Source organism: Mustelus asterias, chromosome 16 (genome assembly GCF_964213995.1).
Source record: "Mustelus asterias chromosome 16, sMusAst1.hap1.1, whole genome shotgun sequence".
Classification (NCBI taxonomy): domain Eukaryota; kingdom Metazoa; phylum Chordata; class Chondrichthyes; order Carcharhiniformes; family Triakidae; genus Mustelus; species Mustelus asterias.
This window is the reverse complement of record NC_135816.1, coordinates 57,671,776-57,695,248: the sequence shown is the minus strand read 5'-3', so window position 1 is coordinate 57,695,248 and position 23,473 is coordinate 57,671,776. Positions and strand designations below refer to the sequence as shown.

The 23,473-nt window shown below is 42.2% G+C and overlaps 1 protein-coding gene across 1 annotated transcript; it reads left to right on the top strand.

Moving 5' to 3' along the window:
* Window positions 1-14,571: 14,571 nt before the first annotated feature.
* On the top strand, window positions 14,572-15,636 carry LOC144505349 (trace amine-associated receptor 1-like). Its single transcript, XM_078231471.1, has one exon. The coding sequence runs from the start codon at window positions 14,572-14,574 to the stop codon at window positions 15,634-15,636; it is 1,065 nt and encodes a 354-aa protein (XP_078087597.1).
* Window positions 15,637-23,473: the final 7,837 nt, after the last annotated feature.

The following is a 23,473-nucleotide window of genomic DNA, read 5'->3' as shown; positions in this document are numbered from 1 at the left end:
TACAATTCTAAGTCGGGATGGTGTGTGGTTTGGAGTGGAACTTGCAGCTGCTGGTGTTTCCATGTGCCTGCTGCTCTTTTTCTTTTTAGGTGGTAGAGGGTGTGTGCTTGAAAGGTGCTGTCTAAGGAGACTTGACGAGTTGCTGCAGTGCATCTTGTAAGTAGTACATTCCAGCCAAGCTGCACCAGTAATGAAAGGAATGAATGCTTAAGATGGTAGATGGGACATTGATCAGAGGGACTGTTTTGTCCTGGATGGTGTTGAGTTGCTTGAGTATTGTTGGGGCTGTGTACATCCAGGTAAGTGGAGAGTAATCCATTACACACCTAACTTGGGCTTTGTGGATGGTGAACTGGCTTTGGGGAGTCAGAAGATGAGTTACTTATTTGTCCAGTTATTTTATCAAGGAGCTAACTGACTTGCCATTGGCTGCCTCCCCTGTAACTATTTCCAATATTTAATACTTTTATGATAATTTTAATCTCAATTTCACTTGAGACATTCACTTTGGATTTGCTTTTGTCCTCTTCTACAATTCTAGGCTGGGATGTTCTCAGCACGAGATTGATCCCGACTTTGGAACCCAATGCAGGTCCAATGTCAAATAAGTGTCACCAGGCCTGTCATCTAATTAAGGATGGAGGGCTGACTCTCCATGTTACTGACCCAGTAAGTGAGGCAGCAGTTCTGCAGCCTTGACAGTGCCATAATTAGAAGCAGCCACCAGTGAGGCTGCAAGGGGAAAGAAATGGTGTACCCATATTGAGCAGCCAGGCAGGCTGGCCTGGAAATTGGAGGTGAAATCCCTTCAGCAGTGGCATCAAGGCCACATGGCCAGCCTTTACAACCAGGGGCCACTTCCGAGAGCCCTTTCCCAGGAAACAAGGTTCCACCTTTCCTCACTCCCTGGGAAGCAATTGGAAGGCTGCCTCCTTGCAGCTGGTGACCTCCTCATGCAGTGTGGGTCACTCTGCCGCCAGCATTTTACGGTCTGGTGTAGCCCTTAAATGTGCCTTTAATTGGGCAGCACGGTGGCACAGTGGTTAGTACTGCTGCCAGGGATCCGGGTTCAATTCCAGCCTCGAGTGACTGTCTGTTTGGAGTCTGCACATTCTCCCCGTGTCTGCATGGGTTTCCTCCGGGTGCTCTGGTTTCCTCCCATAGTCGAAAGATGTGCGGGTTAGGTTGATTTGCCATGCTAAATTGCCCCTCAGTGCCAGGGGGGACTAGCAGGGTAAATACTTGGGGTTACAGAAAAAACCGTGTGGGATTGTTGTCAGTGCAGGCTCGATGGGCTGAATGGCTTCCTTCTGCACTGTAAGGATTCTATGATTCTATGAATTGTCTTAATTGACTATCTGCAGCCGAGGCACTGCCCTTCCCCACTGCTGATAAAATGGCCTAGTGAAGAGAATGCCTGGGGAGAGCACTTCATATGTAGGGCCCCCACGTTTTACAGCACTGCCGCCTCCTATTCTGCCATCCAGGATTGGGGTAAAATCCCAGGATTCTCTTTTGTAAACAGCTAACCTACATCTATGTTTTATACAGCGTTTTAGTTTGCAAGACCCCGATAATATCTCTTCACAATTTTCTTCTTCCTTTGACAGTAAGTACAATCCATGAGTAACTTGAGCCCTGGGATCCGTCCATCATACAGCTATTCTCTGAATAACGTTGCATGAAACAAATGGCATTCAAACAGCACTTTTAATGGAGGAGAGACGAGAGGTAAGACAAAAGATCTGTGGAGAACATTGTAGGGGCTAAGGTAATTGGGAGCTGTGCCACTGACAGTTGGGGGTGAGCGACAGGCAGGAGCAGAAATGCTAAAGAAGCCAGAATCAAAAGAGCAGAATCCGTGCAAGATTGCAGGGACAGTGCAGGTGACATTTTGGAGGGATTTGTGATAGAGGATAAGGATATTAAATGAATTATGTTGGGGACAGGGAGCTAATAGAGGTCAGCATGAGCTGAAATGGGACTAGTGCAATGCAGAATGCAGGCAGCAGGGGTTTGGATTTATAATTAATCTGTGTGAAATTTGGGCCAGTATAGGTATATGGAGGTGATATATTTTGAAGGTTACTGTGGCTGAAGGCAGGCAATGCTGTGGAAATGGTATATAAGGTGATGGATAAGTTTTGAATAAGATTTGAATTTCAGCTCAGGTCGAACAGCGTGCCACCAACATTGGTTTGAGTGAATAGTTGGGCTGGGAGCAATAATAAGGACCTTTTGACAGCAGAATAGGTTGATTTCAATATGTCAATGTCCTTGTGAAGACAAGGAACCCAAAGCTTTACATTCACGGCCTTGCTCGAGCGACACCAGAAAGTCCTGCCCGAGGTCAACGGACATTGCAATTGTTCGCAAATTGCTCGCTTCGATTCCGTGGCGTGTGGGGCGGTAGAATTCCAGCGATAGTTTCACTGATAAATTACAGGATGTTACTGGAACTGGTTTTGGATAGTAGTCAAATATCTCTGAATTGCATTGAAGTACCAGACTAATCTCGTGTGAAAAGCTTCGCATGGCTGAATGATTTTACACTGACTTTAGCTGCAACATTTACGAGCTGGATAATTAATAAAAAGAATCGAGTGTGTTAAGGGATACGAGAAGCCATTAGCTATATATGGGCTATAAGATGCAAGCCAGCAGTCAATGGAGTCATGAAACAATATAGATGACTGCATGGCATCGAATCTGATTTTTTTGTAGTTCTAAAGTCCGGTTACAGTCTCAGGTCAGGAAAAACATATTTAAAAACTAAATGATATGGAAAACTTTAATTGAAAGATAAAAATATTAATTGAAAGATAAAATTCTTTATCTGCCATTCCTGAGTCTATAGTGCTATTGGAACTTTCTTTATCTACATGACGCAAATGAAGATGTTTAAAGTCAGCACAGAAGCACGATGCAAGAGCTTGTGGACCCTTACTGTTTGCAAATTGGCTGCTATGTTTCTAACATTGGAACAATGACTACACTTCAAAAGGTATTTAATTGACTATAAAGCACTTTAAGACAAGCTGAAACTGGGGAAAGTGCAATATAAAAGAATGTCTTTCTATTTGAAAATAAACCTGACAATTACGACAGACAACATGGTTATAGCTCAAAATTTCATATTTGTAGTATTGTTATGTTAACAGCAGCTCCACAAATTCATAACCATTTCACTAATGGTCTCTTTGTACTGCAGATAATAAAGACAATTTATACTTGCTAAAAGTATAAAAGTGAAAATTTAGAAAGTCATAAAAATGATAGAAGTTCAGCAATTCAACTGTTTAATGTTCTGAACTAATATAAAAAGCAATCCTTACTGATACTGAAAACATAAACTGGTAAAAATAAAGCAAGGAATATGCAGGGCAGTATTGATTGTGCATCCCTAGATACCTTGAGCACATTGAAGCTCTGATATTCACAAGGAGGCATGCTTGGAGTGAGGGGGGTGGGGTTGGAGGGAACAGGTATGGTTATTAACTGCAGAAGGCCTTCTATTTTCTTTCTCTGCTTGTTTTCTGCCAGCCTGGTTAATAAGGACGGGATTGGGGAAGGCTCTATGGTCGGAGCATCAGAAATTGCAGCAGGGGTGAGATTGGAGGGAGTGGGGGCAGAAATGGAAGGGAGGGGGAGAATTTGGAGGTTGTGGGAGATCAGAAAGAGTTAGTGGGAAACATGTCTACTCCTCCTGACCGAGCAGAGGTGGAAAGCCCCTCACCTTATGGATCTGAGTCTTCTCGCCTTCTTCTTCAAGGCTTGAGAAACCAGGATGCAATGCAGGTAACAAATAAAAAAGGTCTGTAAAAACTGAAGGCATGCAGCCTCCTGAAAAGCTGTTACCAACTAACATGTCTCCTGAGTGTGATTGGTCAACCAATACACTATCCTTCTTCCATCTCCATTAAAACCAGAGGTGGGTTGGGGGGAATCAGGTCTGATTTTTATTTTTAAATTACTTCTTACCCCCATTCTTGGGGTTAAAGTTACTTTTGTGTCAACCATGCAGTGTGGGACTGGATTCACTGGAATGCAGTGTTCAAGTTTACTGGTTCCCTGCAATGAAATATGTCATGAATCATTTGGGTTTTTACAGCAGTCCAGTGGTGTTCCTTTTCTTTTGCTTGCTCACAAAATTACCAGGGCAAGGGCATGGAGCTCATCCTTGCTGAGCCAGTGACATAACCACTCGGACACCATATCCATCAAGACAGCCATCAGAACTTATGTGATATTTCATGTTTTTCACAGATTGTGAATGGGTTTTCTGCTGCTGATTTTTAAATAGTGCAGACAGTCAGGGATTTGCACAGGAAAGTCAGGGGGACAGATGGAATTGGTGGTGGTGTTCAGCTCAACAGTTTTTGCCTGCTGAAATTCAGAGGTTTTGATAGAGGGATGGTCACAGATATCATGAATGCTGGAACCTCCTAATCATCCCCAAGATCCATCTGTTCTGGGCCTGCTGCAATTCTCCAGTGATGCTCAACGTAAACTGGAAGAACAACACTAATCATATGATTAGGCATCCTACAGCAACAACTTTAGACAGTAAACATCCCCCCCCCCCCCCCCCCGCCCCACCCTCCCACACTAGTTTGCTGTTAATTGTTTTTCAGTTCCCTGGCTTGCCCCAGCAGAACCCCACCCCTCCGCACTTGGCCATATGTCCCTTGCTGTTCTGTTGCTCCCAGTAACAAATTCTGCCACCTCACCCTATGCCACTATTAGCATGCTTCATTCCTTAATGATGCCATTAACACTCCCTTTTGCCTTATGTCCACGACAAATTTGTCAACATCCCCTTTGCCCCGATCCCTGGTCCTCTACTCTGCCCCACCTCCTCCAGTTCTAACTGTATAATTCTTTACATTTCTGCATCACTTCAGTTCTGCAGAAGAGTCATTTGGACTCAAAATGTTAACTCTGTTTCTCTCCACAGATGCTGCCAGACCTGATGAGTTTATCCAGAATGTTCTGTTTTTATTTCATCCTTAAAATCCAGCCATGCATTGGGATTAAATGTGAAAAGCAAGGTGTATAAGATATATTACTCATTATCATCTATTATATGTTCATTTGAGACAGGCATCTTATGCATGGAAAAGCTGTGAAACCTTGTTAAAGCCGGGTTGCATGACAAAATCCAGCACCAACCCACTAGCATGCTTGGTCATGGAACTCTCAGGACCATGCCCTACACAATTTCTTAGAAGGAATATTCTACATCCATTTTCTGGACCTCTGTAATCGTAGTCACCCCAGAAGCATGCAATACCACCAGTGTTAGTTCCATCTTTCAATGTAGTTCACTGAACATCAGTGTTGAGACTATGCATGTGGTACAGAGTAATCAACTTAGACAATGTGAAGTACTGGTGTGTTCTCAATCAGCACAAACAGTGCAAGTGCAGGGCATACTTTGAACTGTTCTTGATTTCAAGATTGAACTATGTGCTGGAAACAATTGGAGACAAACCAATGCAGACATATTGCAAGTCAGACAATTACTCAGTTGGACTAGACCATAAACTGGATCGAGACCACGGTAAATGTAATCTCAACAATAGGTGTGGTTTAAACAAATCCGACCCTATGTCAAATTCTCCATGGCAAGCTCAATCAATCTCATCCTGTACAATAGCGATTGTAGGTTATTGACAGACCTTGTATTGTATCACTAAATGACAAGTGGATTGATTTGGTTTTCTAAATGATAAGAGATTTCTGCCATGCAATATAAAAATGAGCAAAGGTGGACATCAAATCAGACTGTTTCTCATTAACCGCAAGCTAGTGAATAATACAAATCTGAGGGAGTCATCATTAATTAGGGACCTCAAACCAGAGTATGAGGGTCACCACTCCTCATCAAACATGGCTGACCAGGAGCGTCCTCCACTCTTACCTCCTGCCGGAGGTGTACTGGAAGGACTTACAAATTGACAATCAACCTCCTCAGCCACATGAATGCTTCTGTGACCATCAAGCTGTGGAATGGGGCTCAAACCTGCACCACAAGACTTCATTGCCGTTATACACCCCCGAATGCATTCCTCCACTGCCCCTCACACCCTTTCCCTCCCCACAAGCTAGGAAAAACAGAAAACATAATCCAGAGTTCCTGTTCCTGATTGATGTTCATTGACTACTGCTGAAATGTGCACACATCTGGAAATCATTTGAGGGCAGGATCTGGCTCAGCTGTGATGCACAATGCAGTCAAATAGCTTCTTGGAATTTTTATCAAATTTTACAAATAAAAAATTCTGACTTAGCTAAGTACTGCAGGACTGTGGAAGGGCAGTTAGCATGAATCGCCATCTTCCAATAAGGAGGAGAGAAGAATTATAATATCATAGTGTTTTTGGGTCATAAGAATAGATTTTCTTAAAATATGATTATAATACTCCTCAACACTAGTTGATCTCTCTTGTTATTGTTCGTACCTACTCAGGGTCTGGTACATGTTCATGTTACTGAGCTGCTGTGTTTCAACCTCATCTATCCCTTTTAAGCTGAGGTACTCCAATGTTCCAATTAGGCATGCCATGAGATCAGTTACACAGTAATGGTGTCACTGCTGCTATTGCTGAAATTCTGATCCATCAACTTAGCAGTGTTAATGGAGCCAAATAAATTCGCTTCACTATTAGTGATTCTGAACTAGCTTAACTGCGTTAGTCACCTGTATCCTTTTCTAGGCACCTGTTGACATTGTTTATCCAGTGTTTCCTTGGCTTAAAATCTATGAAGCAGCTGTAACAATAGGTGTGTTCTGTCAATTTCTCTGAAATTGATCCTAACTTAATGCACATTTTCCTAACATATAACTAGCATCTTCAGGCAGTATCAGTTCTCTGCATATTTTCATTCTCCTAAGCAGAATCTTCATAAATACATTTCTGCTTTCGAAAGTGAACTGATTCCTTCTTCTTGGATTCCCTCGGGTCTCTTATTTTGAAGATTGATATTATTGCCCTTTCTCCAACTTGATCTTCTTTGTGAATTTTATACCAACAGCCTTTCCATCACTTTCACAATATATGCCTCACCCTCTGTGACACCTCTGCAGTTATGTTATTGATATCAATAGTCATGTTCTTTTACAAACTAGCAATACAAATCTTTGTCTTCTGAGAAATCTAGCATCAAATCCCCTGGATTTGTAAAGAGCAAATTGATTCAGCACCATACATCTTATATTGAAAATAATTTCTTTCCACCACTTGCTACTTGTCCATTCATTCTCAATTATCTGACTGTTATGGTCTTTCACTCTAGCCATTTTATACTTGTTAAGATTCACTTAGTTCTCTTACCTTCTAATGCAATCACTTTGTTTTCTTTTGGTGTAATATTCTGTTTTGTTGCATTGGTTGTTTATCCAGTTTCAGTTTCATTTCTATGATTAGCCTCATATATTAGCCTTAATTTTGTGATATACTTTTATGCTCGTCTTAAACATTCTTTGTAATCCACTCAGCTCCAGGACTTCCTTGGTTATCCGCTTATATTTCTTAGTTGCTTGATTTTGTTCATGGGACCCACCACTTACAGGACCCAGGGAGGATGCTGCAGCTTCATTCAAGAGGGGAGGTAGAAGCATCTTGTGAATACTGGAAGGGTCTGGGAGTAGGCAAGTAGCAGAGTTAGAATCATAGAATCCTACAGTGCAGAAGGAGGCCATTCGACCCATTGAGTCTGCACCGACCACAATCTCACCCAGGCCATAACCCCATATATTTACCCTAGCTAGTCCCCCTGACACTAAGGAGCAATTTAGCATGGTCAAATCCATCTAATTTGCACATCTTTGGACTGTGCACCCGGAGGAAAGCCACGCAGACACGGGGAGAATGTGCAAACTCCACACAGTGACCCAAGCCAGGAATTGAACCCAGCTAACCACTATGCTGCCTATTAAGTTATTAAGTGTGAGCAAGGTGGCTATAGGCATGTACCCCCTCCCATGCGGAAATAAATAAAACTGCAACTTAAGATGACTCTTCAGAGTTACCAGGCACCTTGTGTGGATTAAACCATTTTATCTCTGAAGGGGACAAAGAGGACAAAGATACTTTTTCTGATATAGATTCATTGAGATTTTGGCTGGGTGTTAAATGAAACTCTATCGACACTTTCATTGTTAAAAAGGAAATTTGTCTTGTCAAATCTAAAGACTTCGGCTACCTCAAGAAAACCACAGGTGGAAGAAGACTTCAGAATTTTAATTAAATAACCACAATCCCTTATTTAAGACCATGACTTGACACTGATGTGAGGTCACATGATGCTGTGTCCACCCTGGCTCCCTGGTCCACTCTGCACATTGGTTTGTAACTTTAAGAATGGAGTAAATTTTGTTTTAAAATGAGAAAAGCAGAAAGCATCGGACAGACAAAGCCATTGACTGCTGCAAACAGTGAAGCAGCAAAACAAATACCTACAATATTTTGAAGAGAAATTAAACTTATTTCTCTCTTCTATCCTGTTCCATCTTCAAGCCTACCTGTGAAAACAACCTCTGAGCATATCAACTCTAAGAACCAGTACAACCACTGAGAAATCTCTGTATGTTTGAATTCATCACTTCAGTTAAAGTAACAACTCAACTACGAAACATCAGAGACTTGAATTAAATTCCATTTTTCTAATTATTGTTTTACCTTTAACTGTATCTAGTTTTTGTGTGTATGATAGTGTGGATGGGTAGACCTCTCATTAACCTCCAGTGCAAGTGTATGAGGAATGAATTAACCTTTTTAATTTTTTGAAACACAAAAAATTGCTGCTGTGGTATTTAAATTGATCCAATCACTCAGAGGGTAATTAAATGCACACATCCATGTGCAAATCTATTCAATCACAGGCAATAAAAGGTAACGGGATGATTCTCCCATCCCACTGTGCTGCTTTTTTTAGCACAATGTGCCGGTTTGCACAATTTGTATTGGGCGTCCGGCCCTGGACACGTCTCCCAGCGTTGGATTTCCGGTTCCATCAACTCCAGGCCGGAAATCGGTGCAGAGCTGCATTATATGTGCAGACACTGATCTTAATACAATTTAAATATAATTAGCGGGCCCGGGACTGACGCCTCCGGGCCTGCTAGCCTCTCCCCCTCCGCCAGGAGTATTTCACTCCAGCGGTGTTTACAGTAGCTCCTTACTGACAGGGAGCTAGCGGCTGGATGCCACTGGAGTGAAATGGGGGCAATCGAGGCCCCCCACAGGTCAGGCACCGGAGGGTGCCCCCTGGGCATTAGCACCTTGGCAATGTCAGCCTGGGCCTCCTGGAACTGCCCAAGGGGCAAAGGGCCCATGCCCAGGGGACACATTGGCACTGCCCACTGGGCATCAGGCAGTGCCAAGGGGGGCAGGGCCTAATAGGGCCAGGGCCTGATGGGGGGGGCAGGACCTCTAGGGGATGATCTGTGGGGTTGGAGGGTCCCATTTCCACTCTGCAGTCGGGATCGGTGGGGTGGGAGGGAGGCCAGCAATTGGGGCTGGTCACAGGGTGGCGGTGGGGGCAGCCCGCTAGAGGGGGTCAGGGCTGTAGGGGTGGTTTGGCACTGAGGGCAGGGGAGGGTTTTGGGACTGCCAGTGAGGAGAGGGGGAGGGGGTGATTGAGGTGGGGGGAGGAATGGCGGGAGATTGAGGTGGGCCGGGATGTGGGGAGGTTGAGGTTGGCCCGGACATGTCCGGGAGACCAACGATCAGGCCGTGGGGGGGTGAGAAGGCTGGCATTGCAGGGTCACAGGGCTGGCCAGTGATTGAGCCGGCCAACGATCGGGAGGATGGCAGATGGGGCCACTGTGCATGCGCTGATCTCCACTCTGACTGAGCAATGCATGCGCAGTGGCCCACTCAGCGCCAGGCTGCTCATCTCTCCAGCAGGAATAGGTCCTGCCCACTGCTTCTTGTGATTCACGCTAGTGCACTCAACAGTGCACAGAGTGTGGGAGATTTATTTTTAAACACCTGCTGAAAAAAAGTGTGATTTACTCCAGTTACACTGATTACACTTCCCACTGCCTCGGAAAAGCAGCCAGCATAATCAAGGACCACACGCACCCCGGACATTCTCTCTTCCACCTTCTTCCGTCAGGAAAAAGATACAAAAGTCTGAGGTCATGTACCAACCGACTCAAGAACAGCTTCTTCCCTGCTGCTGTCAGACTTTTGAATGGACTTGCCTTGCATTAAGTTGATCTTTCTCTACACCCTAGCTGTGACTGTAACTTTTTGAAGTTATTTAAGTGAATTTCAGAAGCTGTGGCACATTTACACATCTATGTAATGCTTCTTTCTGAATTATGGCATCTGCTTCCAGCTTGTGTGCCCTGTGATTAACCTTCAGTTGAAACCATTGGCTCCATGGTGAAAAAAAGCTCCCTGATACACATGATCCCACTATCACATCATCATAACCAGTAAATGATGTTGTAAGCATGGTGTGAGTTGAATGATGAGCGTAAATATCACTAATGGGCCATGCTGTCAGTCGTACTATTCCAATTGTATTATGCAGAAATTTTCCATGCCTTTGCTCATTGAATAACAGGAGGATACACTGCCAAGTAACATTAAATGCTGTAACTCAACTTGTATCATCGAAGCTTCCTCATAGGGTGATGGTATTGAGACAGGGACCAGAACAATAGTTGGGCAGGCAGCAACTGGAATGGTTGGAAGGAGGATACAATGAGGCAGGCTTGAATCTGAGTGGGATGAAGATTGTGAGACAGGTTTAAATAAATAAACAGTTGAAAGAGCAAAGAAGGATCAAGATTGAGTCTAAAACAATGGATCAAGGACCTAGAGAGGTCATAGTCAAGCCTCTCATCCATTGACTCTGCCTACACTTCCCGCACCCCAGACATCCTCTCTTCCACCTTCTTCTGTCGGGAAAAAGATACAAAAGTCTGAGGTCACGTATCAACCGACTCAAGAACAGCTTCTTCCCTGTTGCCATCAGACTTTTGAATGGACCTACCTCGCACTGATTTGATCTTTCTCTACACCACAGCTATGACTGTAACACTACATTCTGCACTCTCTCCTTTCCTTCTCCATGAATAGTATGATTTGTCTGTATAGCGTGCAAGAAACAATACTTTTCACTGTATACTAATACACGTGACAATAATAAATCAAATCAAATCAAGGTGAGGCTTCAAGGGGACTAGTTGGGGAACCAGGATAGAAAGGTTAGGTGCATTAGAACCAGGCTTAAGAAATGGGGGCAGGGGAACCAACAAGCAATAGTAGTTAAGTGACCGGGCCAACAGCAGAAAGGCGATTGGGATTGGTCCTAAACAAATGGCTGCAAAGGCTGGGAGAACAGGGGCTGTTGGTTAGTCTTATTCATCCATGTTTAGGTTTTTGAAAATTTTGCCTGTGTGTAACCACACTGCAAAGGCAGGAGAGCACTGGGGACCTGGGTGAAGAACGGGACAAACAATATATCCTTTAACCACTAGGACTAAAGGATTGGGGAAATAAAGAAAGGCAGGACTGAAAAGGCAGGTTAATTAAATGTGAAATTAAGCATAGAAAAAAAAAGATAAAGGGAAGGGAAGAAACTTTTAAAAATAAGAGGGGATTTTTAGGTGCACAGCTAAACCAGGGTAAGCCTATGTCAGGAGTTCTAATAGGCCATGCAAATGTATGCAACCATCACAATTGAGATGCAGAACACATCTGAAGCCCTGTGTCTGTTTCATAGAGGCACTTACTTGGCATTCTTGAAGTAAATCTTTGACTGAGATGCAGGTCCAGCTGCAGAGTAGAACCATACCACAGTGTGGGAAGGTCAATTAAGAAGGTGCAGATATTATGGATCTAGTGTTGCAAAATAGAAATGTGCATTTGTTTGATACACCTAAGGTGTTTCTAATATACAAATATGATCCTGTGGTGTTGTTCCTGATGAGTTGAAAACACTTGATTGGTGTTTTCACGTCAGAGATTAGAAGGCATGTGGGTGATCCTTTCTTTCTCCGTCTTTTTCTTCTAGGTCAGGGGACAGATTCAATCAGATTCCCAAGTTAGTTTAGATGGATCACCTGCCTGCTGCAGTGTTAGCAGAGGGATTAGGCCAGAGAATCAGACTCATGCAAAACCAGTAAGATGAAGATCAGGCAGATTTTACATGGCTGAGTAATCTGTTCTACCAGATTACCAGGCAGGCAGTATCGGTGAAATTAACCATGAGTTCTGAATTTCTGTAGCTCTTCTTTTATATGGTGCTGCATCAAGTACACTTAAATAAATTTATATTGGCAACTTCCACAACATTTCCATTATCCACAGTTCTACACATTATGATTTCGTCATAAAATTTAAATAAATTGAGTTTGACACTCTTTTAGAATGACAATGACAAGCCAGGATTTAGCAAGGTTTCTTTCTACCTGCAGCAGGGGTAAAACCAACTGGCTTAGAAATTCTCACTTGCTTTCTTGATCAAGTAAGGATTATTTTCCAATCCCCAGCTCCATGATTCCCCTTTTCAAAAGTTTTGGACCATTACAGTTTACATTCCCAGCATTGTCTATCCAACATCCTTTCATATTTTGTGATGCTAGTCAGTTGGTCCTGAATTTAATTTTGAATCCATTAACTTTTTTAATAGTTTCTCTTTTTTATCTCCTTCAGGTATCCAGTATCACATCCAGTATCACATCCCTTCATAAAATAAGACATAATAGGAATTAAATATATCCAGACTTGCCTCATTCTCAAGATGCCCCCTCCTATACACACACAATTTAATTTTCATGCGTTTATTTAAAAAACTGCAATTTCCCTGTTTGTTGATTTCCGAACTTCAATCAAATCTTAGTTTTCCATTCGTTTTCACATATTTGATGCTTTTACTTTGTATTATTCCAACTACATTTATGCTTGATAACAAAAACAAAAAATGCTGGAAAATCTCAGCAGGTCTGACAGCATCTGTGGAGAGAGAACAGAGCCAACATTTCAAGTCAGGATGAACCTTTGTCAGAGCTGAAGACAAAGAAAATAGAACAAAGATTTATACTGTGAGGGTGAGGGGACTGTAATTGATAGGGATAGCATAGACAAAAGATAAAGAATCATAGAATCCCTACACTGAAGGAGGAGGCCATTCGGCCCATCAAGTTTGCACCACCCACAATCCCACCCAGGCCCTATTCCTGTAACCCCACATATTTATCCTGCTAATCCTCTGATACTAGGGTCAATTTAGCATGGCCTATCAACCTAACCCACACATCTTTGGAACTTGGGAGGAAACCAGAGCACCCGGAGGAAACCCACACAGACACAAGGAGGATGTGCAAACTCCACACAGACAGGGACCCAAGGATGGAATTGAACCCGGGTCCCTGGAGCTGTGAGGCAGCAGTGTTAACCACTGTGTCACCATGCCGCCCAAAGGGAATGTAAATAGTGATGATAAAGGCTAGGAATGGCTTTGACAGATGATTTAACCTTCCGACTGATCTTTCTGTTTATTCATGATGCCTGAACCTTTGCACTGCCCCTTCAGTACAACTTTGTATTTTCCAGCATTTTCTGTTTTTGTATATACCTGTACCTTACTTAACTCCTATTTAAATAACTTGTACTGTTGGTGCACTATCTCATTTGCAATTTTGTCCAGCATCCTGGGGGTCTGTAAAACTAACCAGAAGTGTAAAGAGGCAGGTAATTAAGATCTTTGGAAAAGAAAGATACATGGCAGACGATGAGCAAGAAAAAGACACCCAAAATAAGGTACAAAGCAAACTGTCCCTTTAAAAAGAGGGCCATTTCTGTATTTAGTATTTAGTTGATGAGACTGGGACAATCATGTTTTCTTTAGAAACCATGAACAGTGGTTGCCAATCCCCTCAAAAGTGGTTGAAAAATGTTTCTCTTTTAAATCTTATTAAATTGACTGCAATGTGGCTGATTTTGAGTTTGTGCATACGTTTTAGTATGCATCTGAATAAACGACAACTTTATAAATATTAACTTTAGCTTCCCTACTGATTTCACCCAGCTGCCACTTCAAATTTCCGTTTTAAGTATTTCCCCAACATCATTGATTTGCGTTCTGTTCGAGTACGAATTGTTCAAGGGACCTGTATGATCAATACGGATTAGTTTGGTGGGCACTGCTAACTCCAGGTGTTCCATTTATATCACGAGGATAACATCAACCGGTCATTTATTATCTTCAGAACGGCTGCAGACTGGGAGAGATAACTAATTGCCACTAAGGTTAATGATTTACAACCTAGCTTCATCTGCTAAATAGGCGATGATAGAAGAGGAGCAAAAACATCAGCAATCCTTGGTAAAAGAGTGCTCCGGGTAAGGCTGACTATTTCAAAACTAGCTTGCCTTTTTGGCGTTTCCTAGATGCCGTGTTGAGCGGATAAAGAAGAGCTCAGAAAACGAGCAAGGAAGAATAAATCACGAAAAAGTATTTGAAAGAAGTGAAGGGGAGGTGCGGCGTAATGTGTGGAATAAATAGTCGTTACCACATGAGTTTATCCTGTTAGCATATCATCACGAGATGAACGGCACACTTCTTCATAATTGGAGCACCCAGGCTAACTTTTCAGGAAAGACCCCGCCAACAGTATGGCAAGTCATACAGAAGGTTACTGTCTTCAGTATTCTCGGCATAATCATAGTCGGGACAATCGTTGGCAACCTCTTGATCATTGTGTCAGTCGCTTACTTCACCAAACTGCGGACTCCAACCAACGCCTTCATGCTGTCCCTGGCTACCTCCGATTTCCTGGTTGGCATCACTGTCATGCCCTTCAGCTTGGCCAACGTGCTGTTTGGGTGGCACTTTGGGGCGACTTTCTGTAAAATCCACACCATCACGGATGTGCTGCTCTGCACATCGTCCATCATGAACCTCAGCTGCATCGCCTTCGATCGATTGTATGCCGTGTGCTACCCTCTGAAGTATCGATTCCGGATGTCTCAGAAAAGGGTGACAGTCCTCCTCCTGATCTGTTGGATTCTGCCCGCTCTGGTGTCCATTGTGCCCTTGCTGTTGAATGTCCATCTGCAGGGATTGGAAGCCATCCTTTTAATTTATGACCCACATGACTGTGTGTTTATCGTCAATGTGCCTTATGCTGTCTCTGCTTCCCTGGTCTGCTTCTACCTTCCCATGTTTGTAATGCTGGCGGCATATGGGAAAATTTTCCAGGTAGCCAGAATTCAAGCTAGACAGATATACAGCACTGGAAATGGTTTCCATGAAGGAAGCTCTGTGTGGACACGCCAAAGATCTTCCACGAAGGAGTGGAAAGCGGCAAAAACCCTTGGCATCATCATTGGGTGTTTCCTCATCTGTTGGCTGCCCTTCTTCACTACGAATATAATTAATCCTTTGTTTGGATATCCAATGCACCATCTTCTTCTTGAAGTATTTGTGTGGCTGGGTTACATTAATTCAGCTTTTAATCCTTTGCTATACGCTTTCTTCAACCATTCTTTCCGGCGAGCTTTCTGTCTGATCATTGGTTGCAAGATATTGACCAAAGATTGCCAAAATAACAATCTGTCAGTCACCACCATTACCAGAGGCAGCACACAACTTGCTACACTTTCACGTTGAACTGCACGGACCTTCCATTAGCCTAACAAGCAAAATGAGTGGGGGGGAAATCTGGTTGCTGCACAGCCGCTGTGACTGTAATAAAGAGCTTTTATAACACTTATTGAATAGTTTACCATTTTCTCCCAAATGGAAAGGTATGGAATTGGCCATTATCTTATGTATAACACCATGGGACATTGTCCATGGCCTGTCCGATGTTGTGGCATGTGATTTTTTTTTTTAAAAAGGGAACAAATCCGCCAAAAATACACGCTATAGAACGTTCAGGGATTTATTCTATCAATGTGAGTCCGTTGGCAGTAAAGGCAACAATAGTTGTAGCTCAAAATTCCATGCTGCTGCTTTGTTATATAGCTTGGATCTGTTTGTGAAATGGTTTTGATTAAATGTTTTGATCTCATTTTTCCTATGCCTGCTTAAAGCTTAACCTATTCAGAATTAATGTTTTTGTGTCCCTCTTGTCAGAAAGTTGATATTTTTAAAATTCCAAGGTGCAGTTACATACGGAAACAGCTCTTAATCTAATGTAGCGGTATGAAAAATCCTTACGGGAGATTAAAATCTGCTGTTTGACTTTGAAATTGTTGTCTGGGATATAAATTTATTGTGGTGTTAAGCTGATCGTGTATTGCTTAACCTGACTATTCTCTGTTCAAGTGTTTACTGTCTCCTTTAGCTTGGAGTCTATTGTTTGTCTGATTTGTGCTCCTGTGAAGCACTTTCAAGATGTTTTCCTACATTAAAGGCACTTAATAAATACAGTTTGGTGGCTGCTGATTCCATCATAAATGCACTCTGCCCAAGGCCGCAAAACTACAAAGGGTCATGAACAAAACCCAGTCCATCATGCAAGGATCCCACACACCCCAGACATACTCTCTTCCATTGGGTAAAAGATTTTTTTTGTTGTTTATATCCTATTCAATTCAATCAAAGTCTCAGCAAGTCAGACATTCCAGATCCAAGCTGACAAGACAGGCTTCCCACTTCCTGTCTTGGGCTTGACCTACATGATCCAAGCAGGTTGGAGCAGGCATTACATCTTCTCCAAGGCTTGATCTCATTTGCATCTTGGCCAAAAGGCCTCGATACGGCTTTAAAAAAATACTTCAAATGAAACCTCAGTGTAACCTCATGACTTCAATCAAGTGCAGGATGCCAAAACTACGCTTGATCTTAGTCAAAAGGCTGAGAAGCAGGTAAAAGATACAAAAGGCTGAGGACATGTACCAACCAACTCTAAAACAGCTTCTTCCCTGCTGCCATCAGACTTTTGAATGGACCTACCTCACACTAAGTTGATCTTTCTCTACACCCTAGTTATGACTAATATTACATTCTGCACTCCTTTCTTTCTCTATGAATGGTATGCTTATCTGTATGGCATGCAAGAAACAATATTTTTCACTGTGTAATACATGTGACAAATCAAATACTTTATAGTCTTAATTTAAATGGAGCCATTGTTTAAAGGAAGTAATTGTATTGTACTATTGCTCTCTTAATATAAAATATTGTTTTTATGTTTAGGGGGAATGTTTTAAAATTCAGTTTTTCTACAAGCATTCGATATGAAACTAGAAACAGGAGTAGGCCATTCGGCACTTCGAGCGTACTCTGCCCTTTGATCATGGCTGATCATCAAATTCAATATCCTGATTTCTCCCCCCCCCCCCCCCCCCCCCCCCACTATATCCCTCCATTATTTCTAGAAGGAATGCAGCCCAAATGCTGGAAGAACAGGATAATTATTCATTTTATCCATGTAGTGTTTACTTAGGGGACGTAATTTTCTTTTGTTTTTAGATGAAGATTTCTCCTGGAGTATTTGATTAGGTTGATTGGCAGGGTCATGTGATAATGTGGAGCTAGGTATGTAGCAGTGAAAAACAGCTTCCAGTCCTGGCTGGGTTTGTTTAAAAGCAAGAGGTCTACAAGCTGCTCCAAAACTCAATATCTCCCTCTGAAAGTTCAAGACTGATCACACCCTTGAAGCAAGGTAAAATCACCATAGTCCCAGATGACCCAAGGCTGCTCTCCCCTTTTTTGAGGGGGAGAGCTGATTGGTGGTGATTTGACCTGAGGATCACCACTCGGGCAAGGGGGAAGGTTGAGAAGGCAAGCCTTCGTGACCAACCTCAGCTGGTACAAGAATTTAACCCACGCTGTTTGCATTGTTCTGCATCACAAACCAGCCATCTAGCTAATTGACCCTTATACTTGTCACTAACTATATTTGAAGTGAAATTTTAAGTCTGTAAGCGAGGGTTGCTAATTTGGAACTGAAACAATGATAAGTTGGAAATTAAAGTGTTTCATTTCGTTGTTTTTAAACTGTTATTAAAATGAAGTTTGTTTTTGCGATTAAAAATCCTTAATTTGTTAATGGAATTACTCCTGGAGTAAAGCATCCTATCCTCATGTTTAGAGAAATAGTCAGGCTTCCTAATGTAATTTGGGATTCTGATCCAGGCCCCAAACATCTATACTATAAACCATTGATATTAACAACATAGCAGGAAGCTATTTGGCCTAAATTATTAGCGCAGACTTGTGGGAGCAGCCTAAAGCCAAATTAATCCCTTTCCGTAGTGTTGCATCTTCTATAAACATTTCCAAAAGCAAAACCCTCTGCAAGAAAACAATTTTCCTAATTTGTTTGAATTTTTTTTTCATGACAATCCTAAATTGATCACCTGCTTTTGCAGAACCTGAGGGAATTGTTCTTTGTGGTCACTCCATTCCTCTATGCGGGGGAAAAAATGTTATTTTAACCACTGCGTCTCTTGGTGTAATCTGTTGCAGTACAAATAATTTATGATCTTAACTCTACTTACACCCATAGTTTCACATCTGTCATAATTCTGGTGAATCTGCATTCTCATCCCTTACAATGTTTGTCAAATTTTTCCACACTCAGCCCTGTGACCTAACCTATGTTTTGTACAATTTGTATGGTTGCTTTTTTAACTCTGACTACTCTGTTCTCTCTGCTGTTTGTCAAAACGTTTATTTTGGGAGTGTCAGCAAATTTTGAGAGAGCACTTCCGGTGTCCAAATTACTTGGTAGACCTGGTATATTGACCCCTGGTATATTTGGTTCCAACCCATTGGCCAATTTTCTACTGCTATTACATTTCCTCTAACACATTTTTTCTTCTAACAAGCTTTTTTTTTTGAGACGCCTTTTGAAAATCCTATACACAACATCCACAACAATCCTTTTATGTATCGACAGCTGCCTTTTATTTTTTAAAAACTGGAATGAATTTGACAAATCCAACTTGTGTTTAACAAATGTGAGCTTCTTTGATTTAACCTTTCACATTCATAAACGTTCAGAAGTTTATCTAAAATTTGCTGCCTGCAAATAAAATTAAATTTGTATCCACTGACTAAGTTCAGCCATGAAAAATGTAACCATCAGAGAGAGGGTTGATTTACATGTCCTTCAGCTTATCATTAAACCCCTTATTGTCCAGGTATTGGAGCTGTGTTCTTTCAGCAGGTATATATTTGCAAGTTGATAAAAATCGATGGAACAGTATTTGTTCTCCAAAGCCAGCTATTTACCCAATTTGCAAATGTAAACCTGCAACTAGGTCCAGATATTTAATTGCAGAGGGCGATGAGAATGGGATCGATAGTGATGGTTGACAAGTTGATTTTAGTGTGTTTCTGACTTGTATTTTTCTTACTGAGAAACACAACAATTCTCCAACTTTGAGCATGAACACAAATATCTCATGGTTCCAGAAACAAATGTTAGAACTTGCCTGGAAGGCATGTTGTGCCTATGCTTTTGCTGTTTGTCCTTGGCTTTCTCTGATTACCACCATGGCTTAATGGTATTGAACTGTTCAAATTCCATTATTTTCAAAAGGTGTCTCAAAAAAAAAAGCTTGTTAGAGGAAATGTAATAGCAGTAGAAAATTGGGCGGCACGGTAGCACAGTGGTTAGCACTGCTACTTCACAGCTCCAGGGACCTGGGTTCGATTCCCGGCTCGGGTCACTGTCTGTGTGGAGTTTGCACATTCTCCTTGTGTCTGCGTGGGTTTCCTCCCGGGTGCTCCGGTTTCCTCCCACAGTCCAAAGATGTGCGGGTTAGGTTGATTATGCTAAAATTGCCCCTTAGTGTCCTGAGAGGTGTAAGTTCGAGGGATTAGTGGGTAAAATATGTAGGGATATGGGGGTAGGGCCTGGGTGGGATTGTGGTCGGTGCAGACTCGATGGGCCGAATGGCCTCTTCCTGCACTGTAGGGTTCCTATGATTTCTATGATTCATTAGGGCTGGCATAGGAAAAGTTATGTAGAAGGAGGTAGGGCTGTCGATTAATGGTGGTCTGATGCAAGTGAAGTGGTTGAACAACACAATAACTGCTTTCAAATTTAAAATTTACATCTTGTCAAATTACACTTAGCACATCAGATGTACAAGTTTCCGTATCATTTCAAACATTATACAAGTTCAAAGGTATCCCAATGCAGTCTACTTTTTTATACAGCATTAACTTCATGTGAGCAGCTAGAGCACAAGTTTGGGGAAATTCAAGAAGGGGAAGAACTGGGGTGATCATTAGGCTGTGCAAATGCTAGTTGGCCACAAAAGCAAGATCCCAAATTAATTTTGCATTCTATTTTAGTTTGATCGGACTTCGAGTAAGACCGTTTCATTAATTGTGCCTTCTCCGGGAAGCTTGAGGGAACAGGTAATGGCATTGATATTTGTTTGATGTCAAGGGTGGGGGTGGTGGGAGATGGGGAGGGGGGGGTGGTGTGGGAACTGCAGGAAGGATGATGTTAGAAGACAAAATGACAAATTTAGAACTGATCCAAGATGTGTAGAGGCCCAGGGAATTATCAAACCTGAGTTAATAGGTCTTGGCTTCTCAAGGTATGTGTAACATAGTAGGCATCTGTCCACTTGGGACAATGGACTTGCACCTGGAGTGTATGTCACTTTTGGATTGAACGTCATTTCTTGTGGCCATAGAGGCCGTCTCATGAGTGGCAATCCCTTGCACAGTAGGAGTATTTTAATCCATTGTCAATCAGTCTTTGCTTCTCAAGCTATTTGAAAAACAAGGTTTCTGATTTCATAGAATCCTCCAGTGCAGAAGGAGACCATTCGGCCCATCGAATCTGCACCAACCACAATTCCACCCAGGCCCTGTCCCCATGCATTTACCCTAGCTCGTCCCCCTGACACTAAGGGGCAATTTAGCATAGCCAATCCACCTAACCCGCACATCTTTGGACTGTGGGAGGAAACTGGAGGACCCAGAGGAAACCCATGCGGACACGGGGGAAAATGTGCAAACTCCACACAGACAGTGACCCAAGCCGGGAATCAAACCTGGCTCCCTGGCGCTGTGAGGCAGCAGTGATAATCACTCTGCCAGCATTCTACCCAAAGCTAATAAATGGACACCATAAATCCATAATGGAGTGAGCATATTAAAATTGTTATTACTGTCTTTGTATTTACTAGTATTGATCTTATTCCCCAAACTTTTATTGCCATTATGTTAGCATGTCAACAGAGACAGAGCGGCTGAGGCTATAAATTGAGTTGTTTATCTATTCTCATTTAAGTTTCTGTTTAAAATTTATGAATTGTGCAACATTGGAAATCCAAGCTGTTAATTTTTATGTGGCATTGTTGCAAAGCTGCTTTGCAAACAAAAAAAATTGGTCCATGATGTGATGCCCTATATTGGCTAATTACATTTTATAACGATGAAACACTTTTAATCTTGATTTCAATGCAAGTGGCTGTTAATGGGACATTACATGAGAATATTTTTCTACCAATTTCTTTGGTTCTTTACCTCCCCAGGCAGGTTTTTGATTTCTCGCAGAATTGAAACTGTAGAAGCACCAACTGATCTCCCTTATCTTTTCTAAATGACCATTGATCCATATGAGACTGGACAAGTAAATATGAGCAGGTTGTCTTGTTTAATTGAGGGAGACAGCGCAGTAAGCATGATCGTTGTCTGATATTACATGTGCACATGAATTGCTGGAAAACAATGAGGAGAGCGAATCTTGGCATTTCTCTCTTCAATGCATGGGCACTGAGGCCAATTAACTCAGTGCCACATCCAAACTGAGTAATATCTGCTAACTCAGCACAACCAGGGCAGATGAACTGCTCAATGTGGTTTGGCTCATTCACTGTTAATTTGTTGGGAATACTGTCGGAATAGAATCATTTGAATTGCCCAAGAGACCCAAAATAGAGATTAGCACTTATTTCTCAATCATTGTGATGTTTGTATTCCTTTGTGTCAGAGGCTGGCGGGCTGCACCCTTCATTCATGTTGTCACTGGAGTAGTTTTTCATTGTCATTGCAGAGAAAATGTTCTTCCAGTGGGGGGAAAACTCCAGCTTTCAAATTGAAGCATCAAACCTGATGATTCATTCATAGATGATTACAGCACAGTAGGAGGCCATTCAGTCCATTGTGGTCACGCCAATCAACAAGATCTGACTACACTAATCCCTTTTTCCAGTGCTTGGCCCATTGCCATGGAGGTTATGGTAACACAAAAGAATGTCCAAATACTTCTTAAATGTTACGAGAGTTTATGACTTGACTCTACCATCGTTTCTGGCAGTGAGTTTCATTGTCCCACCATCCTCTTGGTAAAAAAGTTTCTCCTCAACTCCCTTCTTAGATTTAGAGGTAGAAAACTATGCCTCCTGGTTATTTATCCCTCTACTACTAGAAAAAGTGCCTTTCTATCCACCCTATATATGCCCATCTTTATCATATACGCCTCTATCAGGTCCCCTCTCAACCTTCGCTGCTCCAAGGAAAATAGCCCGAGCCTATCCAATCTTTCCTCATACCTCAGACCCTACAGTGCAGGCAGCATCCTGGTAAGTCTCCTCTACACCCTCTCCAGTGCAATCACATCCGTCCTGTAATGTGCTGCCCAGAACTCCTTGCTCCAATTCTGGCATAACCGGCGTTTTATACAGTTCCAGCATGACCTCCCTGCTCTTGTTTTCAATGCTTCGGTTACTAAAGGCAAGTATCCCATATGCCTTCTTAGCTATCTGCCCTGCCACCTTCAGGGATTTGGGGATATGCACTTCAGTACTTTCCCCGGAGTCCTACCATTCATAGTGTAATACTTTGCCTTGTTAACCCTCTCCAAGTGCATTACCTCACACTGTTCCAGGTTGAATTCCTTTTACCACTCTACCCACCTGACCAGTCCATTGCTATCCTCCTCACTATTTACCACCTACCAATATTTGTGTCGACTGGAAACCTCTTGGTTGTACCCTCCACATTTAAGTCCAAATCATTAATGTACACCACAAATAGCAAGGACCCCAGCACTAAGCCCTACAGAACCCCATTGGAAACATTTGAGCAGCTGACAGATGCTGGGAAATCCACCGCTCTCTTCCCTGTCATAATATTGAGGATTGTGGAGCCATATGCTTGAATAGTTTCTGTGTTTCATACATGTGATGTTCTATGTCACAGCTAAATTTCTCAGGCAATATTTATTTTCTGAGAACATAAATTAATAAAAACCAAAACAGTTCTTTGAACTCAAACAAGGAAATATTTTAATACTCATGAAAATAGCAAGTGCTTCATACTGGAATCTGAATGATTAGTTTGTTTAGTGGGTTTGAACCATTATTTGTTGAATGATTTGATTATTCATATTTCGCTTGCATAAGAAGAGGAATGGTGTAGGAATTGATGATGTGCCAAGGATCATTTTAAAGACAGGTGTGATGTGAACATGTATCCACTCCTGTACTCCCTCCATAGGTTCCAAAGTGAAATTTGTTTTCTTTTA

Coding starts and splice junctions, on each gene's coding strand:
- LOC144505349 (XM_078231471.1), top strand. CDS start 14,572: ATGAACGGCACACTTCTTCATAATTGGAGCACCCAGGCTAACTTTTCA.